This window comes from Castanea sativa, chromosome 1 (assembly GCF_040712315.1).
Source record: "Castanea sativa cultivar Marrone di Chiusa Pesio chromosome 1, ASM4071231v1".
Lineage (NCBI taxonomy): Eukaryota > Viridiplantae > Streptophyta > Magnoliopsida > Fagales > Fagaceae > Castanea > Castanea sativa.
In genome coordinates, this window is record NC_134013.1 from 70,585,620 (window position 1) to 70,613,233 (window position 27,614).

General features: G+C 38.4%; 3 protein-coding genes, 4 non-coding genes and 1 pseudogene across 7 annotated transcripts; 7 read left to right on the plus strand and 1 right to left on the minus strand.

The window, feature by feature from the left end:
- Positions 1–29: 29 nt before the first annotated feature.
- LOC142644366 (thaumatin-like protein) lies at positions 30–1,192 on the plus strand. The gene is made up of 2 exons (XM_075818997.1): positions 30–93; positions 323–1,192. The coding sequence occupies exons 1-2, from the start codon at positions 30–32 to the stop codon at positions 1,036–1,038; spliced, it is 780 nt and encodes a 259-aa protein (XP_075675112.1). The 3' UTR covers positions 1,039–1,192.
- A 1,579-nt stretch (positions 1,193–2,771) lies between these two features.
- On the plus strand, positions 2,772–2,856 carry LOC142623029 (small nucleolar RNA Z199). Its single transcript, XR_012842053.1, has one exon. It is a non-coding gene; the product is annotated as a small nucleolar RNA Z199 (small nucleolar RNA).
- Positions 2,857–2,971: 115 nt separating this feature from the next.
- LOC142623005 (small nucleolar RNA SNORD18) lies at positions 2,972–3,049 on the plus strand. Its single transcript, XR_012842031.1, has one exon. It is a non-coding gene; the product is annotated as a small nucleolar RNA SNORD18 (small nucleolar RNA).
- Positions 3,050–3,159: 110 nt separating this feature from the next.
- On the plus strand, positions 3,160–3,246 carry LOC142623034 (small nucleolar RNA U54). The gene has a single exon (XR_012842058.1). It is a non-coding gene; the product is annotated as a small nucleolar RNA U54 (small nucleolar RNA).
- Positions 3,247–3,291: 45 nt separating this feature from the next.
- Positions 3,292–3,385, plus strand: LOC142623037 (small nucleolar RNA R64/Z200 family). The gene has a single exon (XR_012842061.1). It is a non-coding gene; the product is annotated as a small nucleolar RNA R64/Z200 family (small nucleolar RNA).
- Positions 3,295–5,639, minus strand: LOC142644515 (putative inactive receptor kinase At1g27190; annotated as a pseudogene).
- Positions 5,640–16,034: 10,395 nt separating this feature from the next.
- LOC142633425 (uncharacterized) lies at positions 16,035–16,760 on the plus strand. Its single transcript, XM_075807670.1, has 2 exons — positions 16,035–16,226; positions 16,326–16,760. The coding sequence occupies exons 1-2, from the start codon at positions 16,035–16,037 to the stop codon at positions 16,758–16,760; spliced, it is 627 nt and encodes a 208-aa protein (XP_075663785.1).
- An 83-nt stretch (positions 16,761–16,843) lies between these two features.
- Positions 16,844–17,215, plus strand: LOC142633434 (uncharacterized). The gene has a single exon (XM_075807679.1). It carries the CDS (start codon positions 16,844–16,846, stop codon positions 17,213–17,215), a length of 372 nt encoding a protein of 123 aa, XP_075663794.1.
- The last annotated feature ends 10,399 nt before the right edge of the window (positions 17,216–27,614 follow it).

Here is a 27,614-nt window from a genome sequence, read left to right on the forward strand (position 1 = left end):
ACCATGTTTTTCACACAATCGCATCCAAAATGAAGCTGCTAGAGCTAGCTACTGCATTCTTTCTCTTCCTAGCATCGCATTTAATGCTGACTGGTAATATCAAAACACGAACTTTTCTTATTCAGTGAATTAATCACAATGATGTAATATGCCAATGTTAATAACTCAGTCCAAGTATCAATCTGCCAATTTTGTGTGGTTGACTTTTCTATGAAGTTTAAAATTGGTGTGTTCTTTTGTTTCTATTTCCCTTTTAATTTTAATGAGTTATGGTTCCTAACTAGAATTGACCATGTTGATGTAATTGAAAACAATATTGCAGGGAGTGTAGCCGCATATCAAGTTACACTTAATGTGCACAACAAATGTCCCTTTCCTATATGGCCTGCAACAGCACCAAATAGTGGCTATCCAGTGATAGCTGATGGTGGTTTCTATCTTCCATCAGGCCAGACCCAACGTATTTATGCTCCATTGACATGGAGTGGCCGGATTTGGGCCCGAACAGGCTGCAAATTCAATTCCAATTGGAAACCCGCATGTGAAACCGGTGACTGTAATGGAAGACTAGCATGCAATGGACATACAGGCAAAGCCCCAGTCACTCTAGTGCAAATTGCACTACAGGAAAATCAGAGCAACTCAAGTTGTTATTATGTGAGCTTGGTTGATGGCTACAACATCCCTGTTTCAGTCACAATGAGGCAACGACCAGAACAATGTACCATTAGAGGGTGCTTGCAAAGTGTGAACGACGTGTGCCCACAAGAGCTTCAGGTGTCAAATAAAAAGGGGAAAGTGGTGGCCTGCAAAAGTGCTTGCTTGGCATTTGATAACGACATCTTTTGCTGTAGGAATGCATATGGGACCCCAGAAAAGTGCCAGCCTAGCGTCTACTCAAAAATCTTTAAGGATGCTTGTCCTTGTTACTATAGTTATGCTTTTGACACCCCCCCACCATTGGTAAACTGTGCCTCGGAAGAGTATGCGATAACATTTTGTCCTTCAGGTTGGGCTGATGCATACACATCCATATAGGGTGTGTTATATAGCTTATATCTCTATGGTTGTCTACTTTCTAATTTGATTATAGGCTGCTTGTCATGCAAGTTAATACAATAAATTTGTACTGACTGCAGAACTTCTTGATGTATTAGGAACTCCATACCAAAAACTCAAACTATGTTCTGATCATCCTACTTTAAATGAATTGGAAATAAGGTCATTCATCTATAATCTACTTGAGTTTGTGTATCAGAGGCTTGCTTCAAACATTGATTCAAATATTCCACTTCATCTCAGTAGCCTTACTTGTTATGAAAAATAGTGTCAAGAAAGTAATTATACATATTGTCGACATTCGATATATATCGTGATAGCTTTGACAATGCTATGCTCAATTATTGACTTATATATAGTAGACTTGTAGCACAAAATAATGTTTTTAAAAATTTGCACTTTTTATTCAAATGATATATATATACACACACATGCATTTATGTATTTGAATTTGAAAAAATTAAAAAGACATGGAGGCTCATTTTTAACTTATGCATTGATTGAGGCTTTCTAAAAAAAAAAAAAAAAATTTAAGATAAAAATTGATTGAGGTCAATTAAAAAAATTTCAAATTCAGTGTTATTCAGGACTTCAAAAAAAGAAAAATCTAATTTTTATTTAATTTTTTTTGGTCAAATAAGAGACAAAAAGCTTGTGTGCGCAACTGGTAGAAACTTAGGATTTTATGAAAGATAAATACCAAAAGATTTGGTAAACACAAATAGCTTGTGTGCACAAACAATTTCATGACCAAATTCAATTTATGATTTCCTATGTTTTGAATTTTTTTCCGGGCAGATAATTATGCCTCCAAGCCAAGTTCTTCCAAATCCCAACTCAATCCAAACTAAAGAAAACTATGCATATATGGCTAAACTATACTTTGCACCTTTAAAGTTCGGTCCAAGTTTGTTGGGTGTAGTTATTTTTATTGATAAAATCTCTTGCTATTAAATAAGAGTTTTTTTTTTTTTTTTGATTGAGGAAATGACAAATAAGAGATTTAAGGATAAAACCACGTTAAAAAAAAAAATCAATTAGTATCTTGATTTAATGATAAAAAGTAATAATTATTATGAAGCAAATGTCATAAATTGAATTTCTATTATATCTATAGACAAAATAAATTAGTCCAAAGTTTAATTTTTCTTTCACAAATTTAAGAACTTACAATTTAATCCCTAAAATTTTTAAAGGCATTGATATATTTGTATATATTCACAAAAGAATGGCATAGCGATAATTAAATAGAAAAATTTATTGTGATATGGAATTTAAAATTGGCCGAAAGGCCAAAAATAGGACTCAAAACATGCGCACTACATTGGACGAGACATGGTCATGTTGGGCCCATAATCAGTTCAGTACATTGGAACAAAGCATTGAAGCTTAGCCCCATAAAAAATTTGGACCCAAAAGTCATATTGGGCTTATATATTTCTAGAACCGTCTTTTCAGCCCTTAACATTTCGATTTAGGGTTTGCAATTTATCCCAACGGAGCTATAAATATGCGCCTAAAGAACTGAACTATACGATGAAACCAACCTCTTCAGTCTTCGTCTCCTCGACCCAAGTTTCCTCTTTCCTCTTGCCTCTTTCCTCTTGTTTTCACACACGGTCACATACACACATATGAACATGTTTGTGTACTTTTTATGCTTTTAAGCTTCAGTTTTTGTTGTTTAAGATTTGAAGCAGGTTACATTCAACAATCAAGTGATGAGAGAAAAAAATAACTGCAACAATATGATTGGATACGCTCCATGATTCATTGGTATTTAAGTCTCTGATGATTATTTACTTTATATTTGCTTTTTTTTTTTTTTGGGTTTTCAATTCTGTGTAGTACTTTTACATGTTTCTGTGTTTTGATTTAGTTCTCTTTATCAATTATTGGATCATATGTTTCTGAGATATGATGAGCAAACCTTTTGGTCCGTGTTTCTGAATTAACCGTGACTGATAACAATTTAGCACTCTCTGATCTCTCTCTGATTTTAATTTCTATCTTTATTGTGTTCTTTCTTTCAAAAATTTTGCCTTTTTAATTAATAGATCTATTTTTTTTTTTTTTAAATTTTAAATTTCCTGTAATATTGGCTCTGTGATTACATGCCTGAAAGGGCAATATACGCTATTCCGACTCAGAACATGAGCAGAAAATTCAATTTTGAAAATGAGAGCTTTTATTTATTTTGTCATTTGGGTTTGTGTGTGTATGTGTTGTTTTGTTATGCTGTGATGAATTATGAATAAATTCACATGTCAGACTTCAGAGATTATTACAATCAATGAGAAGTACATTCATCTATTCTGAGCATAATCTGTGTGTTCTGTTTAATTTCTTTTGGAGCATATATTTTTTGGCAAAAATATTGGAAGGAAAAATGCAATTGTTTTTGTGTTTGATGGTATGCATAATTTATTGTTGGATGTTATTAACATTGTTGGGGGCTTAGTGCTTAGAAATCTAAAAAGCGCACTAAGTAATAAAAGTTTTGTTCAACACTGTGTGGATGCAATTTACTTTAAAGGAAGGTCTATAGTATTGGACTGATAATAATATAGAAAACTAGTTGTGATTGATAAATTGCATCTAAGTTTTGACCTTGGTCGAAATTGAAGCGAATGAGGCCTTTCATGAGCTCTAGTAAAATGGATAATGCAGAACTCTTTTGTCTGCTGTGCTAATTTGGATTGTAAATGTGTTTGGAGGTTTCTGTTGGAAGAATTATAGGTTAAATTACTCAACATGTTTGCGGGTCAAAATTAAAATAAAATTAGACTACATGTTTAGAAATTAGAAGCACCTATTGAGTCGAAATACAATTTCTTAAGATTAAAATTTCATCAAAAATATCTAAGCTAACTAAACTTAAGAGCTAAATATTATTTTCTAAGGGATCTTTAAAATGTTGTAGTAAATTGATAAAAATTAAATAACTAGACAACTTTTAAAACATTTTTTCAAAAGGTGGTGATGATTCTTGTATATCCTGTTTGTTTACAAATAGCTAAATATAGGAAATTTAGGTTTCCTGCCTCGTAGTTTATTGGGTTTACCAGGAGAATCAAAGTTCAATGGTATTTCCTCAGGAGTATTATAGTTTTTTTTTTTTAAATTTAAAATTTTATTTTTTTAAGAGATCTCCTATTTTACAATACAGGAGAATTGAGCTAACTGAAAGGAGAATTAAAGCTTAAAAATTCTCTCCCATTTATAAAACTATACGATTACTTAAAAAGTGGTCATTTGGTTCTTACAATTGTGGTATACTAACTGTGATAGTTCTATTCTCTTTCAGGATGGAAAACCCATTGCTATTGAGTGAAAAAATTCTTATTTTAATTAATTTTTGTTGTTTTTGCTACTTCCAAAGCTAATTGAGTTTTTTCAATAAATGCTAAGGACACTTGTTAACTGTATTGCTCATGGACTTTTGTAAAGAGATAATTTAATACCTCAGGTTCTCTAAACATAAAAACTTGAAAAAGAAAAATAAATTCGACGCAGTTGATCACTCGAATCATGGTGAACATTTTGGTTATCTGAATTTCTCGTGTGTGATTGCATCTGGTCGCTCGTTGCTGTTGATCTCGTTTTCTTGTTTCGCCTTCCCATGATTTGCCTTATGTAGAATATGTCTATTTCTTACCTCAAGTTCATGTTGAAAAAAAATGATATTAAAGAATGTCTTTACTTTTCATTCTTGAGATGTACAAATCACACTGGGAAATTACATAAAAGCTAACAGAAGTAATTCTATATAAATCTTATTCCTAACTTGAAAATGAAGTATTCATGAGCATATTTTAATTCAAGAAATTATTAAGTTAACGTATGATTGAAAATTTTTATTATTTCCTACTCTTTGTCGTCGAAAACTTACAAAAAGAGGTAGAGATTATGTATCTGCTTTGTCATCTATCACTGCTCCATAGTCATATGGAATCATTCTTTTTCACCGGATAACAATGGAAATTCATTATTATGTTCTGATAAACTCTGGTCTTTGGAAATATTCTTCAATGACTGATAAATTTGTTACATAGACCACTTATCCTTGGGCCTTGAAACCACATATTTATATGCAATTTTCAAGAACTGCAAAATTTCCTTGTCATGACCTTATACACATTGCTATCAATGGCATCTTTGATTCGACTAGATGTAGACAGATGATTCACCCAATCCACCGAGTTACTTTTCAGTCCATCCTCAAAATTGCTCACTTCATGAGGTTTTTACATAGTCACCAATTCTGGAGTTGCATAACTAAGTTCTTCCAAGTTCTCATTAACAAATCTACTCTTGGAAACATCATCAAAAGTCATCACACTTGCCAACCCAAAATCCATGATCCTAGCATCAAAATCCTCGTCGAAGAGGATCACATTGAAGCATATTTTTTGGTGCATGATTGGAGGATGGCAACCATGGTGCAGCCGAGCTATATCTAGCTGGCCGATCCAATTCAATACCACTTTCACGCAACAAAGAGTACAAAGTCCCATTACGCATATACTTTATACACCAAAAGCTTCTCCTCCTCTACCACACAAAACCGCAAAAGTGGTGCCAATTTCGGGTGCCTAAGCTGGCCTATTCGGTTCATCTCTAAATGAAACTGCTTCTCCTCAAGCTTACGAGTATTCAATCGCTTGATTACATGTGCCGAACTATCACACAACATAGCCTTATAAGTAACACCCGTTCTAGTCAATGCAAATATTTTCCAGTTTAAAACTGCTAGTTGCCATCATCATTCATCAAAACAAGCGGTTTTCAAAACAAAAACACTTGAACAAGCTTCTGGGCCTTCAGTCTCTCACCCCAATCATCATCCAATCCCATATACTTTCTTCGGCCAAATCGGCCCGATGCCACCTTTTTACAAAATTTTTAACAAATCTACTCTTGGAAACATCATCAAAAGTCATCACACTTGCCAACCTAAAATCCATTATCCTAGCATCAAAATCCTCATCGAAGAGGATCACATTGAAGCATATTTTTTGGTGCATGATTGGAGGATGGCAACAATGGTGCAGTCGAGCTATATCTAGCTGCCCGATCCAATTCAATACCACTTTCACGCAACAAAGAGTACAAAGTCCCATTACGCATATACTTAATACACCAAAAGCTTCTCCTCCTCTACCACACAAAACCGCAAAAGTGGTGCCAATTTCGGGTGCCTAAGCTGGCCTATTCGGTTCATCTCTAAATGAATCTGCTTCTCCTCAAGCTTACGAGTATTCAATCGCTTGATTGCATGTGCCGAACTATCACACAACATAGCCTTATAAGTAACACCCGTTCTAGTCAATGCAAATATTTTCCAGTTTAAAACTGCTAGTTGCCACCATCATTCATCAAAACAAGCGGTTTTCAAAACAAAAACACTTGAACAAGCTTATGGGCCTTCAGTCTCTCACCCCAATCATCATCCAATCCCATATACTTTCTTCGGCCAAATCGGCCCGATGCCACCTTTTTACAAAATTTTTAACAAATCTACTCTTGGAAACATCATCAAAAGTCATCACACTTGCCAACCCAAAATCCATTATCCTAGCATCAAAATCCTTATCGAAGAGGATCACATTGAAGCATATTTTTTGGTGCATGATTGGAGGATGGCAACAATGGTGCAGCCGAGCTATATCTAGCTGGCCGATTCAATTCAATACCACTTTCACGCAACAAAGAGTACAAAGTCCCATTACGCATATACTTTATACACCAAAAGCTTCTCCTCCTCTACCACACAAAACCGCAAAAGTGGTGCCAATTTCGGGTGCCTAAGCTGGCCTATTCGGTTCATCTCTAAATGAAACTGCTTCTCCTCAAGCTTACGAGTATTCAATCGCTTGATTACATGTGCCGAACTATCACACAACATAGCCTTATAAGTAACACCCGTTCTAGTCAATGCAAATATTTTCCAGTTTAAAACTGCTAGTTGCCATCATCATTCATCAAAACAAGCGGTTTTCAAAACAAAAACACTTGAACAAGCTTATGGGCCTTCAGTCTCTCACCCCAATCATCATCCAATCCCATCTACTTTCTTCAGCCAAATCGGCCCGATACCACCTTTTTACAAAATTTTTAGGCAAAAAACATTGTTTCGGAAATAATTGGGGATATACCACTTTTTCCAGTACTCGAGATCACCAAACTCGAGTACTAGATTTTATAATTCCATCGTGGCATTTCGGATTTAAAAAATACCATACAGTACTCGAGTTTATTGGGATTGAGTACTGTATACTATGAGTCCAGTAAACTCGGGTATCAATCTGTGAATTTAAAAATTTCACCTGGTACTCGAGTTTACTGGGCTCGAGTACTGTATACTGTGGTACCCGAGTCCAGTAAACTCGGGTATCAATCAGTGAATTTAAAAATTCCACCTAGTACTCGAGTTTCTTGGACTCGAGTACCATTTCCATCAAACTCGACCCTTACCCACACTTAAGCTCTCTAAACACCCACCCACACTTTAGCTTACTCCCTTTCTCAGTCTCCCTCTCACTCTAACTCTCCCACACACTCTCAATCTCCCTCTCAGTCTCGCTCTCGCTCTCGCTCTCGCTCTCATTCTCAGTCTCCCTCTCACTCTCGATTTCGGTCTCGGTCTCCCTCTCACTCCCTTTCTCAGTCTCCCTCTCACTCTAACTCTCCCACACGCTCTCAATCTCCCTCTTAGTCTCGCTCTCGCTCTCGGTCTCCCTCTTACTCCTGGTCTTGGTCTGCATCTTCACATGGTATGTCTCTTTATCTCAATATTTGTTTGAGCATTGGGTATTTGTGGGTATATGTGGGTATTTGTGGTGTAATTTTTGAATGTTTATTTTTTTGTTGTTGTTTTTAATGAACATTTTCATGTGTTATTAGAGCAATTAGTCATTGTAGGACACAGACATAGCTACCAAACAGAAACAATTTATAAAAGAGTGTTTGGATTATAAGGAAATTTCTAGTATCACTGCATTTTATTTTGTTTTTCTCTCGTATCATTTTGGTTTGCACTGACCACTTAGTGAACGTTGTTTTAGTTTGGTATATGACTGACTTTGTTGCTTGGAAATGCATTCACATAATGAAATTATATTATTTTGGGTGGATTATTACATTTGGGTTTTAGATTTTTTGGAAATTTTTGCTGTTGCTTGGATCATCAAACATCCATGATTCATTAGACTGTAGTACAAACTAGAAAGACCAAGCTATTTCATTAGGAAACATATGGTCGTGACTTTTTGTGTGATAATGGTTCACAAAGCACATGCTCTATGAAATTTGTTGCCCCGAACACTTTTGCTAAGCAAATGCATGCATTTTTACCTAAAAACAATGTATGTTCCCTGAAATTTGTCGATGTGGGAACGATGCACTGTTTTTCTCTTTTGAGACAAGTTTACATTGTCAAATCTATCATTGACAAGTTTACTTTTATAAAAAAACCCACAATGTTATTTTGAAAAAGGTTTTGCCAAATCTGAAAGGGCTAATTCCAAGCTGAGCCTAAATTTTTTTAGGGCTTGATGTTGTTGAATAATGAGTAGGATGCATGGACTACTTAACATTCTAAAGTGTAATTCATTTTTTCTTATGATATGAGTGAAGGCTGCATTAGATATATATTATTGTCATTTTCAGTCAAATATGTTTATAATTAAAAATAAAGAAGAAGAAGAAGAATAAGAAGAAGAAGAAGAAGAAACTTTATGCTTTGCATTTGACCTAATGGGCTAGTAGTCACTTAATGGACCATTAATCACCTTTAATTTATGCCAGATATGGACCCACATCGAGTGGGACCCTCTATATAGACTGTCTTGACGAGGCAGGCTGTGCATCGTTCAAGTTTGCTTTGGGATGCTCATTTGGAAGGCGAGGTATGCACTTGTCCAAAATCATAGTCAATATAAGTTTGAAGCGTAATTATTATGTGCTTAGTGAATGCTATTATTAATACTAAGCTGCTCTGTTTGCAGGAAGTGCCAGGTCTACTAACTTGTCGTCACTGAGAGAAAGGTCTGTTTGAAGGTGAGTTAGATCCACGGATTGCCGGTTATATCAGAGATGCGGGATTAGATGGGCTACTTCGGGTCCCACATATGGATCTTGACCATGCATTGATCATGGCCTTAGTGGAGAGGTGGCGGCCAGAGACGCACTCATTCCACTTGCCATACGGTGAGGTGACCATCACGCTACAAGACATAGAGGTCATAATGGGGGTACCTGTACATGGCTTGCCGGTGGTGGGATTTACCCATATCGAGCGTTGGCGTGACTTATGCATCGATTTGCTAGGTACCCCCCGTCCACCGGAAAGACCAGTCAGTACGAAAATGAACACTACAGTATTGGAAGGGTCGAGGATAAAAGCCAAATGGCTCGAGGAGCAGTTTATCAACCCTCTCCTTGTTGACGCCACTGAGGTGCGTGTGCAGCAGTATGCTCGGTTTTACATACTCCAAATGTTGGGTAGTATGTTGTTTATGGACAAGTCTGGTGAACAGCTCTCAATCATGTATCTACAATTTTTCAATCCAATCAGCAACGGAAAGAATTATAGTTGGGGTAGTGCAACACTAAGTTGGCTATATAGACACCTCTGTAACGCAGCACTAAGTGCTATTAAATTTTCTGTTCCTGTTCTCTATAGATACAAATATTTCATTTCTCACATGTGGTCCTGATTAGATGATCCAGCCATTACTTGTTGCAAACTTGGAAATATTTTGGGGAACTTTTGTTATTATAAAATGTATTGGTGAAGCTTGGGCAGAAAATTTGGTAAAATTTTACAAAATTGAGCAAAGTAATCTAAAAGAGAGCTGATGCCAAAGCTTAGTTATTGCAAGAATGGATGGATCAAGAGATAGTATTTCTGAAATTTACCAACTCAGGGCTCTAATCATGCAATATTTCTGAGATTTGAAAACAAAGGATTATGATGGTACAACCCTGATGTCCTTCAACATCTTATACCTTTTGATCTCTCTCTCTCATTAGTTTGTTTCTCTCCTCTCCTTTCTAGGCATCTCATAGTAAGGAATTTACCTACTGTGTTTTAATCCTATAATTTTTGCTTTATCAGATATGGGACGTGGCAAGTGGAAGGCTAAAACTCACACTAACAGGACACATTGAACAAATATGAGGTTGGTCCCCAATGAATTATTGATGATAAATCAAATTCTGTTGGCTAACAATGATGTAGATAATGGCCATATTGACCAGTTATTAACATGGTAAAAAAATTTGTTGTTTTGATTCTAGGCCTTGCTGTCAGCAGCAAGCATATGTACATGCTTTCTGCTGGTGATGACAAACAAGTAAAATGTTGGGACCTTGAACAGAATAAGGTCAGAACCTCTTAACTTGATATTTGATTCTAGGGTAGTGTATGTTTCCTACCAAAATTCTGAGTTCCCCCTTTTTTTGGGAGGGGGGGGGGGTAATTTATCTTTCATAGGATGTGGGTAGATTTGTATTGTTACTATTTTGGTATGCATATGGGGCTTCATACATCAATGGGTTAGATTTGGGTTATGTAATGAAATTATGTTTCTCATATTTTCAGGATCCACAAGTTGTTACTGGCTCCCATGATACAACCATCAAGTTCTGGGACCTCAGATTTGGTAATTAATTTGCATTTTGATGATTGATTTCTATTACTATATCATTATTTCAATATTGCTATTTTTTTTTTGGGTGGTTTTTCTGTTTTCCACTTTTCACTTATCAGTTATTACTTTGCAGGAAAAACGATGTCAACTCTTTGTATGGATTTTTGTAGTCCTTTCTCTAAACTTACTTGGAATTTATATTTGTGGATAGATATTACAACCGTGACACTTACAAGATGAAGCTAACAAACTCTTCTCCAGAGTGTATAGTCCCACTTCATAGGCACAAATTATTGTTATTACATATTAATTGATGTAGTGAAAATGTATTATATGGTTATAAAACTTATGTTTATTTGGGTTGGCATAGTGTCAAAGTGAAACCATGTATACTGCCAAAACATTTATTAGTGTCAATCCGACCTATTTTGCTCCTTGTAAGTTTGTTTACTTGTGTTCCTTGCAAATATGTATCTTAACAAATCTTTGATGCATTAGTAACACTGTAATGTAATATATCCAAAGTTCTTTAGTTTTCCTTTCATCTAAGCTAATTTGTAATGTGTCATTAACATTATTTACTTGTAATGATATGTTTCCAAAGCTTTTGTAGCAATTTAATCTTTATTACAATAGTTTCTTAATGCAAGCTCTTTAACTTCACGTTTTCTTGATTATGCTAAAGGGTATGAATAAATTAGTCTAGCTTATAACCAAGCTCACTTACAATTAGGATTTTGATTGGATTGGATGTTGTCACAGTAACATATTTAGCCAGCAAAAACACAAATGCTTCACTTTCCATGCATTTTTTAGATTATAAAGTATGCATACTCTCCATAGCTGATAACATCTCTATATACATAGCAGCATTCAATCCCATATCCTTCAAATCACACTTTAATCAAAGGAGAAAATGCAGAATGGACTCAGGACTTTAGATTAAAATCAAAACCCTATTTTTTTTTTCAATTTGAAATAGTAAGTACCTAAAATTTGAGAATATCTATTGCAAATATTGGAACCATATTATTATCACAAAATAGAGTATCCAAAAGGTATGCTAGTAATATTTATATAATCTTCTGTTCTGCATACCAACAAGATAGCTGACTTGTACAAGAACCAATTTTTATTCATTCTCCTTGTTTTGGTCATTTAAAAACAACAGAATCCTTTCACTTCTTACTTCAATTATCTTCCATGACAGGTGATTTTTCTTACATGGATTTTTATATTCACATCACTTTAGGCAAAAGGAATTGTGTGGCAAAGAAGATTGCAAGATATGTGATAATCTTGATGTGGATCAGCCATGCATATGTTAGTTTTATCTTTGAAATCGCTTTTTGTATTCTAGATTTTCCTTTCAATGCTTTTTTTTATAAGATGAATGAGAAATATTTTTATAAACTACTAAAAACTAAAAAGCAATGTATAGTTACTATCTCAACTCACAGACCAAAAGAACTCCTAGTCCTAGTAAAGAGCAGCTATACAATTGCATGTCACAATAAAGGACAAAAAACACACATAAGGAAGAGGTAGCCTTTGTAAAACCACCCTACCAGCAACCAAAATCTAAACAAACCCCATTTAACAGATGCACTACAAAATCTTCAAGCTGAAACTCCAAGTATTGCAATGACTCTGTTCCAGAGAGAGCCTTCATATTTCAAAATGCCCTTTCCAAGGATAATTGCATTTCTTCGATGCCAAATATCGTAGATTGCTCCTAAAGCTAGCTTACACACCACAGCTTGGAGAGATTTTCCCCTACACTTCTCCACTCTCCATTATGTGATATCTTCCTATACAAACTTGGGCGCCTAGAGATGGCAGCACCTCATTAACTCTTTCCTAAATAAAGAGCACTAAACGGCATGATAAAGAGCATTAACTCTTTCCTAAATAATAAGCGAGAACTTCATGCAAATGGATGTTAAAATTTTTATGTGCATGATTAAAACACTCCAGAAATTGGGGCCAACACCGATTGATACTCGAGTTTCAAGGACTCGGGTACTGTTAACACAGTACCCGAGTCCATGAAACTTGAGTATCAAATGGCATGATACGCTCGACAGATTGCGGCCAACTCAGATTGGTACTCGAGTTTACTAGACTCGGGTACCACAGTATACAGTACTCGAGCCTAGTAAACTCGAGTATTGTATGGCATTTTTTAAATCCAAAATGCCATGCTGGAAAGCCACGGTGGAACTATAAAATCTAGTACTTGAGTTTGGTGAGCTCGAGCACTGGAAAATGTGGTAGATTCCCAATTATTTTCGAAACAGTGTTTTTTGCCTAAAAATTTTGTAAAAAGGTGGTATTGGGCCGATTTGGTCTACTTTCTTCTTCTCATTTCTCTCTATACAAGAAACCCCCCCCCCCCCCCACCACAAGAAGATTCTAGGCACCCCCTCGCTTCCCCCTTTCCTTTCCTATCCCCCATAAAAGTCCACTATTTCCTTATCAAACTAAGCCAAAAAACTCGATATCCTGCCCAAGATAATTATTCACCACCGAAAGCAAGTTCAGCCTATCCAAGCTAGAAAACTTGTATGGTGAAAGTCCAATAAACTTATTATTCAACAAGTTTAAACTATTCAAATACAAACACGTTGCGAGCTCCCTTGGAACAGAACCAGAAAAATCATTATTAGATAAATCTAGAGTTACTTTAAATATGGCATTCAAGTACGTGTTGAATTAGATATTGCATTAGATATTGTACCGTACAAATTGTTACTTTTTTTTTTGAGACAAAGGTAAGCAAAATATTATTAAGAAAAACCACAAGTTTAAGGCAAATTCGAATGGAAAACATCTTCCTCAGGCAGAGATTCTACCCATACATCAGTATCTGCAGTTAAAATTGCTTTTTTAGCTAAACAATGAGTTAACCTATTCCCCTCACGCCGAACATACTGAAACAAACAACCCCTCAGCATTCCTCCAATTCGCTTAGATTCATCAATAATGTGACCAAACAAAGTATGGCAGCGACCAAATCCCTTCAAGGCAGCAATAACCCGACTACAATCGCCTTCAATAATCACTCGAAACACACACAACTCTGCAGCAAACATCACCGCCCTCTGAGCCGCCAAAGCTTTAGCCATTTCAACAGAGAGCCAATATTTTGCTGCAAAGCTCTAATAATCTGCTCATCACAGTCACGAACAACTACACCAACTCCTGCTGACCTAGTTTCTGCAAAGAAAGTTGTGTCGAAGTTCACTTTGTAATGATCCTAAGGGGGAGGAGACCAACGCACCAGGGACCGACGCACTGGCTCACTCTGCACCTGAGGATTAACTTCCCAAAACTCATCAACTAAGCCTCGAGCTCACTCACCCAGTTCATACAACGGCCACACTGACTAGTGCTCTCTCAACCTGTTACGGAACTGCCACAAACACCATGCCACAGTAGCAAAAAGTGCTACACTATAGCTTGAACCATGATTAAATCTCTCTTCTCTTCCTCTCTTTCTCCCTCTTCCTCTAAGCAACTAGCAACCAATAACTATAACATCACACAACCACTGCAACTCACATCCTAGCAAACCCACCAAATACCAAACACCAGCCAACAACCACCACCACAACCACAATAGTCACAACAACACCAACCACCAAAACCCATTAAAAAAACCACCAAACCCACCGCAAACAACAAGAAACTACTACTGTGAGGATAAAAGGCCTAAGACGTATTTTTGGGCCATGGGCTTAACCTGAGAATACTTGCTTGTTCGAGGACAGATTAATGGTAGTAAGGATGTCAAGCTTAAGCGCCCATGAGCAGATTATTGTGTAATGGGTTTGCAGAAGTAGTCCGAGAAGGGGTATCTCCTCGGCTAGGTGAAGTGAAGATCAGATGGTACGTTATGCTGACTATAATGATGTCTTGAGAAGTCTTGTAGATGAAGATATGTTTCACAAGGGAACAATAAGGAAGAACAGATAGGAAATATCTTGAAGAAAACTGCTACCACCGCATTGAATGTTTTGTACCTAAGTCTTTGGCCGCATTAATGAGGAAGTGATATCTGAACATTGATCGTTAGCTTTACAGCTATTACCTAAAACCACAGAAAGGTACGGATGGGACAAGTATCCAGGGGAACTGCCTAAAGCTACACGTGGAGAGGAGGAGGTATAAGAAGGAGAGAGGTCCCGGAGATAAGGGGATCGAAAAAAAGAGAGAAGACAACATTGTAGAGCTAAAGATCAATAGTTGTAATTTGTACTTGAGAAAAGTGAAATATAAGATCCAGTATTCTCGGCTTGAGTTCGAGAACAATTACTGTTATATAAATTACTCCATGTGTATGATGTTGTAATCTAGCCCATCATCGTTGTTATTTAGAATCACTAGAACCTAGGTTTAAAGCTCACTCTTTACAAATTTATTGTATTGGGCTTTTTGGGTCTATTTCAATCTTAATCTTGGGTTTAGGTACAAATTTTGACCTTACGATTGGCGCGGTCTGTGGGAATCTAGTGTTTTAGGAAGTTTAACATTATGGTAGGCTTAGGTCCACACCATGCAGAGTCTATGGGGTCCCAGCGTGAGGATCACTTCTTGCATCTTGAGCAGGAAAGAGATAGGGAGGGCAGTTTTCATACTGCGCACACTAGTAGGAGTCAATCACGAGGTGGAAGTAGAATTCCTCACGAGGAAAATGCTAAGGCCATGCAGTTGGAGATTGATCACCTGAAGAAGAAGTTGCGCTGTGAAAGGCGAAGGCGAACTCCCTCTTTTTCTGACCCTTCTTCTGAGGACACTTAGGGTAGTAGTTACAGGCCCAGGTCAAGAACTCCTCTTAGTGAGTCTTTTTCCTACGAGAAGGATTACCTTCATGGTCGTGAGGGTAGGAAGCCTTCCTCTAGAGGCTTGGGAAATGATGCTATGAGTAGGGCGTTGTACCAAATTTCCAAGTCACCCTTCACACGTAGGGTGGAAAAGGGGAAGCTCCCACAGCAATTCACCCAACCAACATCCACCATTTATAATGGCCGAACGGACCCTGTGGAGCATGTGAGTCATTTCAATCAGAGGATGACGGTGCATTCTAAGAATGAAATTTTAATGTGCAAAGTCTTCCCTTTTAGCTTAGGACCTGTTGCGGTCAGGTGATTTAATGGCTTGAGAGCAGGTTCTATTGATTCCTTCATGGAACTCACCCGGGCATTTGGGTCTTACTTCATCACATGTAGTAGAGTTCCTCGGCCCTTGGATTCGTTATTTTCCATGACCATGTGAGAAGGGGAAACCTTGAAAACATACTCTGACAGATATTAAGAGATGTTCAATGAGATCGATGGAGATTTTGATGATGTAGCGATAAGGACTTTCAAAGTTGGCCTACCTATCGAGCACGACTTAAGGAAACCTTTGACCAAAAAGCTTGTAAGGAGTGTACGTCGACTTATGGATCGCATTGATGAATATAAACGGGTTGAGGAAGACCAACAACAAGGCAAGGGAAAGGTGAAGGTTATCCCTCAAGAGAGGAGGGATTTTAGGTCGGACAGATACAACAACAGTAGGCCCTAAAGAGATTTTGCCAGGTAATTCGGTCCTACCACTCCTCAGGTGGTTAATACTATATTTCGAGAACCGGTGCATCTGCTGCTGAAAAAAATCCAGAATGAACCATATTTTAAATGGCCCAACAAGATGGTAGGGGATCCCATGAGGTGTAATCAGAACCTTCATTGCCAGTATCATCGAGAAAGGGGTTATACTACTGAGGAATGTAGGACCCTGTGGAATCATTCGGAGCAGTTAGTTAAGGAGAGAAGGTTAAAACAGTTTTTGTATCGGCCTAATGGGCAGGGAGACCATTCAGGTTCGGTAAATCAGGGCAACACTTCTTCAAGGCCTCCTTTGGGTACGACTAATGTTATCTTTGCTGCTCTTGGGAGGACTAGTTCTCGTCCTTCCAGGGCGATGTCCGTAGCACGAATCCTTGTCGAAGATTCTAGTTCTGAGCCGAAGAGGACTAAGGGAATATCCCACCAATTTTAGGTTTCTTAGAAGAATACAAGATCAGGACTATCCAACCGCATGACGATGCTTTGGTGGTTACGTTGAGGATAGGGGGCTATGACATGAAGAGGGTGATGGTTGACCAGGGTAGTGGTGCATATATTATGTACCTTGACTTGTTCAAGGGGCTAAACTTAAAACTTGAGGATCTTACGGCTTATAATTCGCCACTGATAAGATTTGAGGGGAAAGCTATCATACCAAAGGGGCAAATTACGTTGCCTATGCAATCAGACCCAGAAGTGGATTTCATTGTGGTACATGCCTATTCCCCCTACACGGCCATTGTGACAAGACCTTGGCTACATGCTCTAGGTGCCGTTTCCTCAACCCTATATGTCAAAGTGAAGTTTCCATCTGGGGATCAAATCGAGGAACTAGTTGGGAGTCAATCTGTGGCTAGACAATGCATGACGGCTGCAATTCTACATTAGCCTGGGTCGAAGTCCTCGGCCTCTGCTGAAGGGGGGCTCATAGCAATCAATGTCTCTAGCCACGCCCAGGGTGGTAGCGGTAGAAGAACCTGCGTGTGAGGAGTTAGAGAAAGTTATTATAGATGATGACCCTGAAAAATTCTTTCAGGTGGGAGTTCAATTGCCACCTCAGGAGAAGGAGGAGTTGGTTATGTTTTTTGAGAAAGAACATTGATGTATTTGCATGGAATGCTTATGAGGCCCCGGGGTAGATTCGAGTTTCATTTGTCATCATTTAAATGTCAATCCGGCTGTGGTGCTGAGGAAATAACCACCTCGGCACTCATCTAAGGAGCATTCTGAGGCCGTCAATGAAGAGGTACTCAAGCTCAAAAAGGCTGGAGTTATCAAGGACGTGTTTTATCTTGAATGGTTGGCTCATACAGTAGTAGTGAAGAAGAAGAATAGGAAGTGGAGAGTATGTGTAGACTTCATAGATTTGAATAAGGCTTGTCCTAAAGATTCTTTCCCAATGCCTCGTATAGATTAGCTGGTGGATGCCACTGTTGGGCATCCTCGGATGAGTTTTTTTGATACCTTTCAAGGTTATCACCAAATACCTTTGGTTTTGAATGATCAAGATAAGACATCCTTTGTCACTCCCACAGGGAATTATCACTATAAGGTGATGCCTTTTAGTTTGAAGAGCGCAGGAGCTACCTATCAAAGGAAGATGACTAGGATATTTGATCAATAGCTGGGAAAGACTATTGAAGTGTATGTGGATAACATGGTGGTGAAAAGTAAAACAATTTCCATGCATATGGAAGACCTAAATGATACATTTTAGATGCTAAGAAAGTACAAGTTCCGCCTTAATGCTTCTAAGTGTTCTTTTGGTGTGGGATCAGGTAAATTTTTGGGTTACATGGTAACTCATCGGGGAATTGAAGCTAATCCTGCGCAAATCATGGTAATTAATAGCTTACAGGCACCTTGAAATCCTAAAAAGTTCCAGAAGTTGACAGGGATGACTGCTGCCCTTAACCGATTTATTTCTCGGTCCGTAGATAGATGCATGTCTTTCTTCCAATTGTTGAATAAGTGGAAGGGATTTGAATGGATCGAGGAGTGTGCTTTAGCTTTTCAGCAACTTAAGGAATATCTTTCGTGACCACCCATTATGTCTCGGCTAGAAATAGATGAAGTTTTGTTCGCATATATTGCTGTGGCTAATCATGCCGTTAGTTTGGTTCTGATACAGGTTGATAATAGTGTACAGAGACCAGTTTATTATATGAGCAAATCTCTACATGAGGCCGAGGTGCATTATCTACTGTTGGAAAAAGCAATCCTAGCAGTGGTGCATGCTATGCGTAAGCTTCCCCATTACTTCCAATCTCATACAGTTGTTGTTTTAACTCAACTTCCTCTTAGGTCTATACTTCGAAGTGCTGACTATACAGGAAGAATCGCCAAGTGGGGTACCATTTTGGGGGCTTTTGATATCAAGTATATGCCTTGCACCTCTACGAAAGGCCAAGTCCTTGCTGATTTGGTGGCGAAATTTGTTGAGCCATCATTAGAAGAGAATGCTAAGTGGTTGGACATGGATGAAAAATCAGTTGGTATGATTTCGTGCAAAGAACCTTTGATATGGAAAGTGTACGTTGATGGAGTAGCGGACCAAAGGGGATTTGGTGTGGGGCTAGTTTTGGTGTCTCCTGAGGGAATTACTTTTGAGAAATCCTTGAGACTGGGGTTCTCGGCCACCAACAATGAGGCAAAGTATGAAGCTTTATTGATAGGAATGGCTGTGGTTCAGAAGATGGGTGGAAAAGCAGTGCAAATATTCTTAGATTCGCGATTAGTGGTGGGCCAGGTAGAAGGAGAGTTAGAGGCCAGAGATCCGAGAATGCAAGAGTATCTAACCCAGGTCAGGTGTTTACAATCAAAATTTGAATCTTTTACCTTGTTACATATCTCCAGGAGTAGGAATATCCATCCTGACTCCCTAGCTACACTTGTGACATCCTCGGCACAAGGCCTACCTCGGGTTATCTTTATCGAAGATCTGTGTAAATCCACTGGAACGAATGGTGACACCATTCAGATTCATCAAATTAGGGTGAGACCTAGTTGGATGGATCCTATAGTGTCATTCCTTAATAATGATATCTTGCCCGAAGAGAAGTCCAAAGCAGATAAAGTACTCAAAAAAGCACCTCGGTTCTGGCTGTCCGAGGACTAGAAGTTGTATAAACGCTCTATTTCGGGACCAAATCTGTTGTGTATACACCCTGAAGCAACAGAATTACTTTTGGAAGAATTATACAAAGGGATTTGCGGAAGTCACACAAGAGGAAGGTCTTTGTCCCATAGAGCTCTTACACAGGGGTATTGGTGGCCAAATATATAGAGAGAGGCATAAGATTACGCAAGAAAGTGTGACCAGTGTCAGATGTTTGCTCCCAACATCCATCAACCAGGAGGTGTCTTTAACCCCCTGTCTAGTCCTTGGCCTTTTGCTTAATGGGGCTTGGACATTGTAGGACCTTTCCCAAAAGCCACAGGAAATAGGAGGTGGTTGCTCGTTGGAACAGATTATTTCACTAAATGGGTTGAAGTTGAGCCCTTGTCAAATATTAGGAATGTGGATGCAAAGAAATTTGTCTGGAAAAACATTATCACCAAGTTTGGAATCCCTCATACTCTTATTTCAGATAAGGACCTACAATTTGATAGTAAGGCCTTCAAAAGATATTGCTATGATTTAGGCATCACGAATAGATATTCCTCTCTAACTTATCTGCAAGGAAATAGGCAAGCCGAGGCAGTCAATAAAGTTATAGTTAATGGGCTTAAGAAAAGACTGGATGTTGCTAAGGGAAGATGGGTGGAAGAATTGCCACATGTTTTGTGGACGTATCGAACTACACCTCGAAGATCCACTGGAGAGACACCCTTCTCTATGACTTATGGAGCCGAGGCTGTAATCCCTCTGGAAGCGGGGTTTCCGACATTGAGGACGAGCTCTTTCATCCCAAGCAGTAATGACAATTTATTGGAAAAAAGCTTAGACCTAATTGAGGAACGGCGAGAAAATGCCATGGTTCAGCTAGCTTATTATCAGCACAAACTCAAGCCGGGGTATGATTCCCATGTGAAGCTACGACCACTTGCACTTGGAGATTTGGTATTGAGGAAGGTTTTGGGTACTGCAAAGAACCCATCATAGGGAAAATTGAGACCTAATTGGGAAGGACCTTATTGTATCACTTCGGTAGCTGGCATAGGGACATATTATCTTGAAGATCTAGATGGATATGTTGTACCACGTCTCTGAAATGTAAATAACCTATGAAGGTATTATTATCAATGAAAGGCATTTCTGCCATCTTATTTCTGTTGACACTGTGTTACGTCGATTACTATTTTTCTAAGTATCAAATTGAAACTTGGCTATGTCTGGCTCCTCGGACCACATACCTTGAATAAATTGATATTTTTATTAAGGATTAAACAGAACCTTAGTTACGTCTGGTCCTCAGACCATCTACTTTGAAAAAATTAACACTTCAATTCATTCTTTCTAAGTATCAAACTGAAACTTGGCTATGTCTGGCTCCTCGGACCACATACCTTGAATAAATTGATATTTTTATTAAGTGTTAAATAGAACCTTAGTTACGTCTGGTCCTCGGATCATCTACTTTGGAAAAATTAACACTTCAGTTCATTCTTTCTAAGCATCAAACTGAAACTTGGCTATGCCTAGCTCCTCAGACCACATACCTTGAATAAATTGATATTTTTATTAAGTGTTAAACATAACCTTAGTTACGCTTGGTTCTCAGACCATCTACTTTGGAAAAATTAACACTTCAATTCATTCTTTCTAAGCATCAAACTGAAACTTGGCTATGCTTGGCTCCTCGGACCACATACCTTGAATAAATTGATATTTTTATTAAGTGTTAAACAGAACCTTAGTTACGCTTGGTTCTCAGACCATCTACTTTGGAAAATTAACACTTCAATTCATTCTTTCTAAGCATCAAACTGAAACTTGGCTATGCTTGGCTCCTCGGACCACATACCTTGAATAAATTGATATTTTTATTAAGTGTTACACAGAACCTTAGTTACATATGGTCCTCAGACCATCTACTTTGGGAAAATTAACACTTTAGTTCATTCTTTCTAAGCATCAAACTGAAACTTGGCTATGCCTGGCTCCTAGGACCACATACCTTGAATAAATTGATATTTTTATTAAGTATTGAACAAAACCTTAGTTATGTCTGGACCTCGAACTATCTACTTTGGAAAAATTAACACTTCAATTCATTCTTTCTAAGTATCAAACAAAACCTTGGTTTTGCCTGGCTTCTCGGACCACATACATTGGCGAAATTGATATCTTTCATTATTTGCCTAGGTATTACATAAATCCTAGTCTTAGACCACATTTTTCTCGCTTTGGGTTTATTTACATTCTTTGGTATTAATTTTTTTGCGACTGCTTGTTAATCTTGGAAAGAATATATCCCAATATACAAGTTATCAAATGAAAACATGGGTGTATCTGGATTAATGATACAAGGGTTTTAAGAGTTCATTCATCCATTCTTGAAATAAGATTATTTTCTTGTCAGATTATATATATATTACCAAATTATGTCTTAAGACCTACCCTGTTCAATTGAGCACCAAATCATTCATATTGTGTATATGAGTCGCATTAAGACAAAGATTTAAACATCCCTAGTAAATAACATCTGTATGGAATAAAAGATAAAAAAATCTTGAGCTTGTTATTATAAATTTGCATAGTTACATTGTAGATAAAAACATAGGCAGAATTATAAAAATAAGCATATGGTAGGCTGGAGTTATCGCAAATGTAAGCAGGGAGAAAAGGGAATCCTGGTCTACGCCTTAGTTTTCGGTGGAGGGTCTTCCTTCGATTTGGTTGTAGTTTCCTTTGTTTTATCTTCAGACCCCTTTGATTTGGCCTCAGTCTCTTTAGGTTGGGGAGTCATTTCTTTGATAGTGAGGGGAGCATTTGAAGCTTTGGTCTTAGACAAGGTCATAACTTCTTTTCCTTTGTCTTTCTCCCCTGGCCGAGGATCACCCTGGCTAATCTTCCCACTCAAACCCTTATTAGTCTTCTCACCTTGATCTACAGCTTAGTTAGGACCTGTAGATGCTTTAGGAGGTGGAAGAGAGCCTTGGACGGTGGAGGGTTGTATAGGGAACACTGTCTTGGGGGCAGTTGGAGGAGGAGGGATGACTTCAATCGCATGGATATTTGGGGGATACCATATGTTTTCGGCCTTCTTCCACTCAGAGGTAGCAGGGACTCCTGCCACATTGAGGGCTTCCACCCATACCTGCTGGCAGTAGTCCCGACATACTTCAGCGAGCTCTTCAGCCAGTCGGATCTCCGTTTCTTCGACCATGGTTGTAGGAAGCTAGTGATGCGGTCTCCATGGTCTCTTTGATGGTGCGAGCCGCTTCCTTAGCCTGAGCTAACTCACCCTTCAAGCCTAGAATTTCTTGTTGAGCAGTGGCTAGCTCTATTCCTTTGTTCTGGAGCTGTTTGCGTTGCTCCTCCGCCCGAACCTCGGCAGTCTTAAGTCTAGCCTCAGCGCTTCTCCTTCCTTTCCCCTCTTTTGTCAGCTTGTCAGTAAGCTCTTTTTTCTCCTGCTCGGCCAAACCAAGGGCTTTTTTAGTCTCGGCCCTAAGGTTGGCCTCGGCTTTGGCCTCGTTTTGAGCGTCATTTACCCATTCCTCGGCAACGAATACCTCTTGGATAGTCTGCATAAAAGTAATGAACCGGTGCATCATAACAAAATAATACTAATAGAAAACAAATGATAATAAAACAACGTAAGAGGACATGTTGACACTAATGGTTACTCTTACCAAAGCTAAGTCCCTTTTTAGGGACAGGAAGAGCTCTTGTTGCCTCATTTTTCTTAGGGTGGCCATGTCCTTAGGCAGAAGTATAGGCTGCTCTAAGGCCTCCGCTAGATAATGGGCATGCCCTTTTTGAAAGTCCTTTATGGTGGAATTTTAGAGAATAGCAGCTCTGTTCAACTCCAGCTGGGGAGCCTAATTAGACTGAGTTTGACGCACCTCGGCTCTTTGCTCTCCATGGAAGAAGCTCGTGTTTGGCCCTTTGCCGTCTTTTGTTGTTTCTGTTTTTTCTTCTATGCCAACTCCTCTTCCTCAACCTCATCTGTTCTTTTCTTTTTGAGGTTGGGTATTGGAAGAAGGGTGCCTAGAGGAGGAGGAGGGGGTGGAAGATTGGAAGGAGGCTAAGATCCTAAAGCGCTCTTCGTGGTGGCCTGCCTGCCCCTTTCGGCAAGTAGAGTCTTCAAGCTTTTCCCTTTTTGTAGAGACATGTCTTCTTCCTCTTCCTCGGCGCTGTTATCCACACGCGCAACTACGAGACCTTTGATACCAGAGCTCTCGTCGGATTCGTTTTCTTCGTCCGAGAGGTTAACAATGTGGCCCTCTAAAGTTTTCTCTACTTCCTTAAGTCAAAATTGGTCTATTTCCTCCTCGAGGGACAAGCGTGAAGATGTGGACTCTTCTTGAAAGGCTGCTACTTCAAGTTGTACAGGTGGGGGGGACTGCTGTTATTGGGCATACATAGAGGATGACAGAAGGGTCGTCTGGTAGATCACGTGAGGCAAGGAATCCCGTTTTTGAGACATCTATTCTTTTAAGTCTCCGGTCACCCGCGATGATTGCGTTACCGATGTCTTGGAAGGTAGTCGATAGAGGTTTGTATCCCAAGATGAGATGGGCTTCCCTCAACTGCCTGTCTTCACTCACAAATACCTCGAATCTTAAAACTCTGTTGAGGTCCTCGATGTTGGATAGGCTCAAACGAGGTGATACGTGCTGCTTATCTGCAAAGATATCCGAGAAGCCAAACATGGTTAGACCAATAACAGTCGCCAATCACAGAGAAATTAAAGTGCAATGTAAATTTGAATGATAAAATTAGAAGAACTAAACCCCCTGCCAAGGGACCTAAATTCTATGGAATCACACCTGGTGTTCCTTCCTTGACTAGACAATGAGGACTGTTGTACCACTCCCCGGAGGCGATTAGGTAGTCGTCCTTCATGCCTTTGTTAGATTTGGGAAGACATGATATGAGTCTAACGATGTTAGACCTAGACTTGAGGTAATACCCCGCGTCCTTAAGTGAGTGACACTTATACATATGGACAACGTCGTGCGATGTGAGTCTCAAACCCATTTGCTCGTTGAGAGCGTCGACACAACCTAAGATTCTAAATATGTTAGGTGTACATTATACAAGTAGTCACGGGTTACGTTCCCCATGGGAAGCGTCATTCCTCCTTCTAAAAACGTTATTATAGGAATGAGAATTTCCCCTTCTTTCCTATCGTTGTATATGGCGTCTGGGGCACGGTACCTCAAACCCACTCTTTGGGGAATGTGGTATTTAGCTCGGAAGCCCTCCATACTAGCGGGAGTATCTACTAAAATTTTGAATCTACCCATTTGGACGAAATAAAAATGACGAGAAAAAAGGAGGTAAAATTAATGGTTTCGAGAAGAATGGTCGAGAAGAAAAGAGCTTGGGGTCATGAAAACTTACTGGAAAAAGAATACGTGATTCTTCAAGAGCTTCTTGGGAGTTAGGAAAATAAGTAACTCTTAAGGGCTAATTGATTACCGAAGTAATGGAATAATTGCAACCTTCCAGGCGTTTTGTATGAAATGCAGCATTGAGTGGGAATTATCCTACTCGAAATTTAAGGGGAAATTCTGACCTTTAGATTTGCATTTCACCATTGGACGTGGAGGATAGGGCACCACCTGTAGCATTTATTGAAGGTATCGTGGGTTTCGAAGCATCAGGAGCTGTTTCAAAAGTGGGAGGTGACATTCTTACATGTGAAAATTTGAGAAACATGCAAGAGTTGTGGCATTAGGTCAAAACTCCAATTTTCTCCTCGGATGGGAGAGAAAAATGAAGTTTTGAGGGGCTATTATGAGGATAAAAGGGCCAAGGCGTATTTTTGGGCCATGGGCTTGACTTGAGAATACTTGCTTGTCCGATGACAGATTGATGATAGTAAGGATGTCAAGCTTAAGCTCCCATGAGCAGATTATTGTGTAATGGGTTTGCATAAGTAGTCCGAGAAGGGGTATCTCCTCGACTAGGTTAAATGAAGATCAGATGGTACGTCATGCTGACTATAATGATGTCTTGGAAAGTCTTGTAGATGAAGATATGTTTCACAAGGGAACAGTGAGGAAGAACGGATGGGAAATATCTTGAAGAAAGCTGCTACCACTGCATTGAATGCTCTATACCTAAGTCTCTGGCTGCATTAATGAGGAAGCGATATCTGAATAGTGATCGTCAGCTTTACAGCTATTACCTAAAAACCATAGGAATGTGCGGATGGGACAAGTATCCAGGGAACTGCCTAAAGCTACATGTGGAGAGGAGGAGGTATAAGAAGGAGAGAGGTCTCAGAGATAAGGGGATTGGAAAAAAGAGAGAAAACAACATTGTAGAGCTAAAGATCAATAGTTGTAATTTGTACTTGAGAAAAGTGAAATATAAGATCCAGTATTCTCGGCTTGAGTTCGAGAACGATTATTGTTATATAAATTACTCCATGTGTATGATGTTGTAATCTAGTTATCATCGTTGTTATTTAGAATCACTAGAACCTAGGTTTAAAACCCACTCTCTACAAATTCATTGTATTGGGCTTTTTGGGCATATCCCAATATTAATCTTGGGTTTAGATACAAATTGTGACCTTACAACTATTAACAACCACAAGAAACTGCTACCATAAGAACCACCAAGAGAAAATAAAACACACACACACACACACAAAGAAATTTCCAAAAACCATCATCAACAATTACAAGAAAACTGCCATCACACCACCACCAAGAGAAAAGAAAAAAAACACACACACACAAAAACCAAACCCAGAAGCCCACCACCACCAATCTGGTCGATCTAGAAAGCTGGAAAAAACATGTCGATCTCAACTATGCCACCACATTGATCTCCATGCAAAATGGTCCAATCCAATGCTAGTGGCAAGTTTTGTGTGTGTGTGTGTGTGAGAGAGAGAGAGAGAGAGAGAGAGAGAGAGAGAATAAGAATAATTAAGCTTTAAAAAACTTGTACATAAAAGCTAAAAAGTAATAAATTAGCTAGTTATAAAAAACTATGCTAAAAGTTTTGTTTGGAAACAACTTATTTAACTTTACACTAAAAACATGTTAAAATATACTTGTACTTTGAAATTTTTTTTTTTAAATTGAGATTTTAAAAAGCTGTATATATAAGCTAAAAGCCGTACATGTACTTTTTCATTATGTGTTTTATTTATTTATTTTAATTTTTTATACTGATTAGAATTTTAGTAATAATAATTTCTAAATAAAAAAAAATATTGGTAATGATATGTAATCATGGTATTGGACCAAATAAATTGGATTATAATATAAATATATACTTTTAAAAAATTTAAATTGGAAACATGGGTTCTAACTTTAACAAAATTAATAGGAGTAATTACACATAACCTACCTATGGTTTGGGCGAAAATCACTTTGTCTACCCGTGGTTTGAAAAGTATCGCTTAACCCACCTGTTGTATGTTTCCATCAATTTCCGTAACCCACCTCAGTCCCAGCCGTTGCAAAAACACCTTTTAACCCTAAAACACAAAATATCGCGGATCAAAACACCCAAAACTCAAAAACTTTTCGAGAGAGAGACTCGTGGTGAGATCGTAGTGTTCTTTGTCGTTTGGAGTGTTTGGAGGGGGAGAAAACACAACTTGAGTAACATTAAAGCTAGGGAAGGTATGTGTGACTGCTGTTGATCTGCATTTGGGTTTTTGATGGCATTTTTTCCCACAACCCACCCACGTAGTTAGGGTTTGTAAAATTTTCTCCAAATTAGTGTATGTTAAATGTGAATTTTGCTATTTATATGTAGAATCGCTTAGGATGTATCCAATGTACTGCTATGATTGTTTATATAATGCGTATACCTGAAAGAATCAAGTTTATTTGTTAATGATTACACTTGTTTGTGAACTGTGGGTAGTGTGGTCCCTATGAACTTGTTGGGAATCTGGGTTTGCATGTGCTATATGTGGTCCTTTGGCCGTGTGTTGTCTCTCAACAACAAAACAAATTTTATATGAAAACAAAATAGCTCTATGTTTCGCTTGTTGTCTCTTTTGGTTTGTTGTCATTTTCAGCACGTCAGTATGTAAACAAACTACTTATTTTAATTGCAGATGGTTGACTTCATATTTAACATTGAAATTTATGTTGGGGGATGTTTTGTAGAGGACCCAACCCTTCAATATGTAGGTGGGTC

Excerpts from the sequence above, each read along its gene's own strand:
- LOC142633425 (XM_075807670.1), top strand. The coding sequence starts at position 16,035 with ATGTTCAATGAGATCGATGGAGATTTTGATGATGTAGCGATAAGGACT. Across the intron at positions 16,227-16,325 it reads AAGGCAAGGGAAAGGTGAAG|GTGGTTAATACTATATTTCG; the intron begins GTTATCCCTCAA and ends ACCACTCCTCAG.
- LOC142633434 (XM_075807679.1), top strand. The coding sequence starts at position 16,844 with ATGAAGAGGGTGATGGTTGACCAGGGTAGTGGTGCATATATTATGTAC.
- LOC142644366 (XM_075818997.1), top strand. The coding sequence starts at position 30 with ATGAAGCTGCTAGAGCTAGCTACTGCATTCTTTCTCTTCCTAGCATCG. Across the intron at positions 94-322 it reads ATCGCATTTAATGCTGACTG|GGAGTGTAGCCGCATATCAA; the intron begins GTAATATCAAAA and ends ACAATATTGCAG.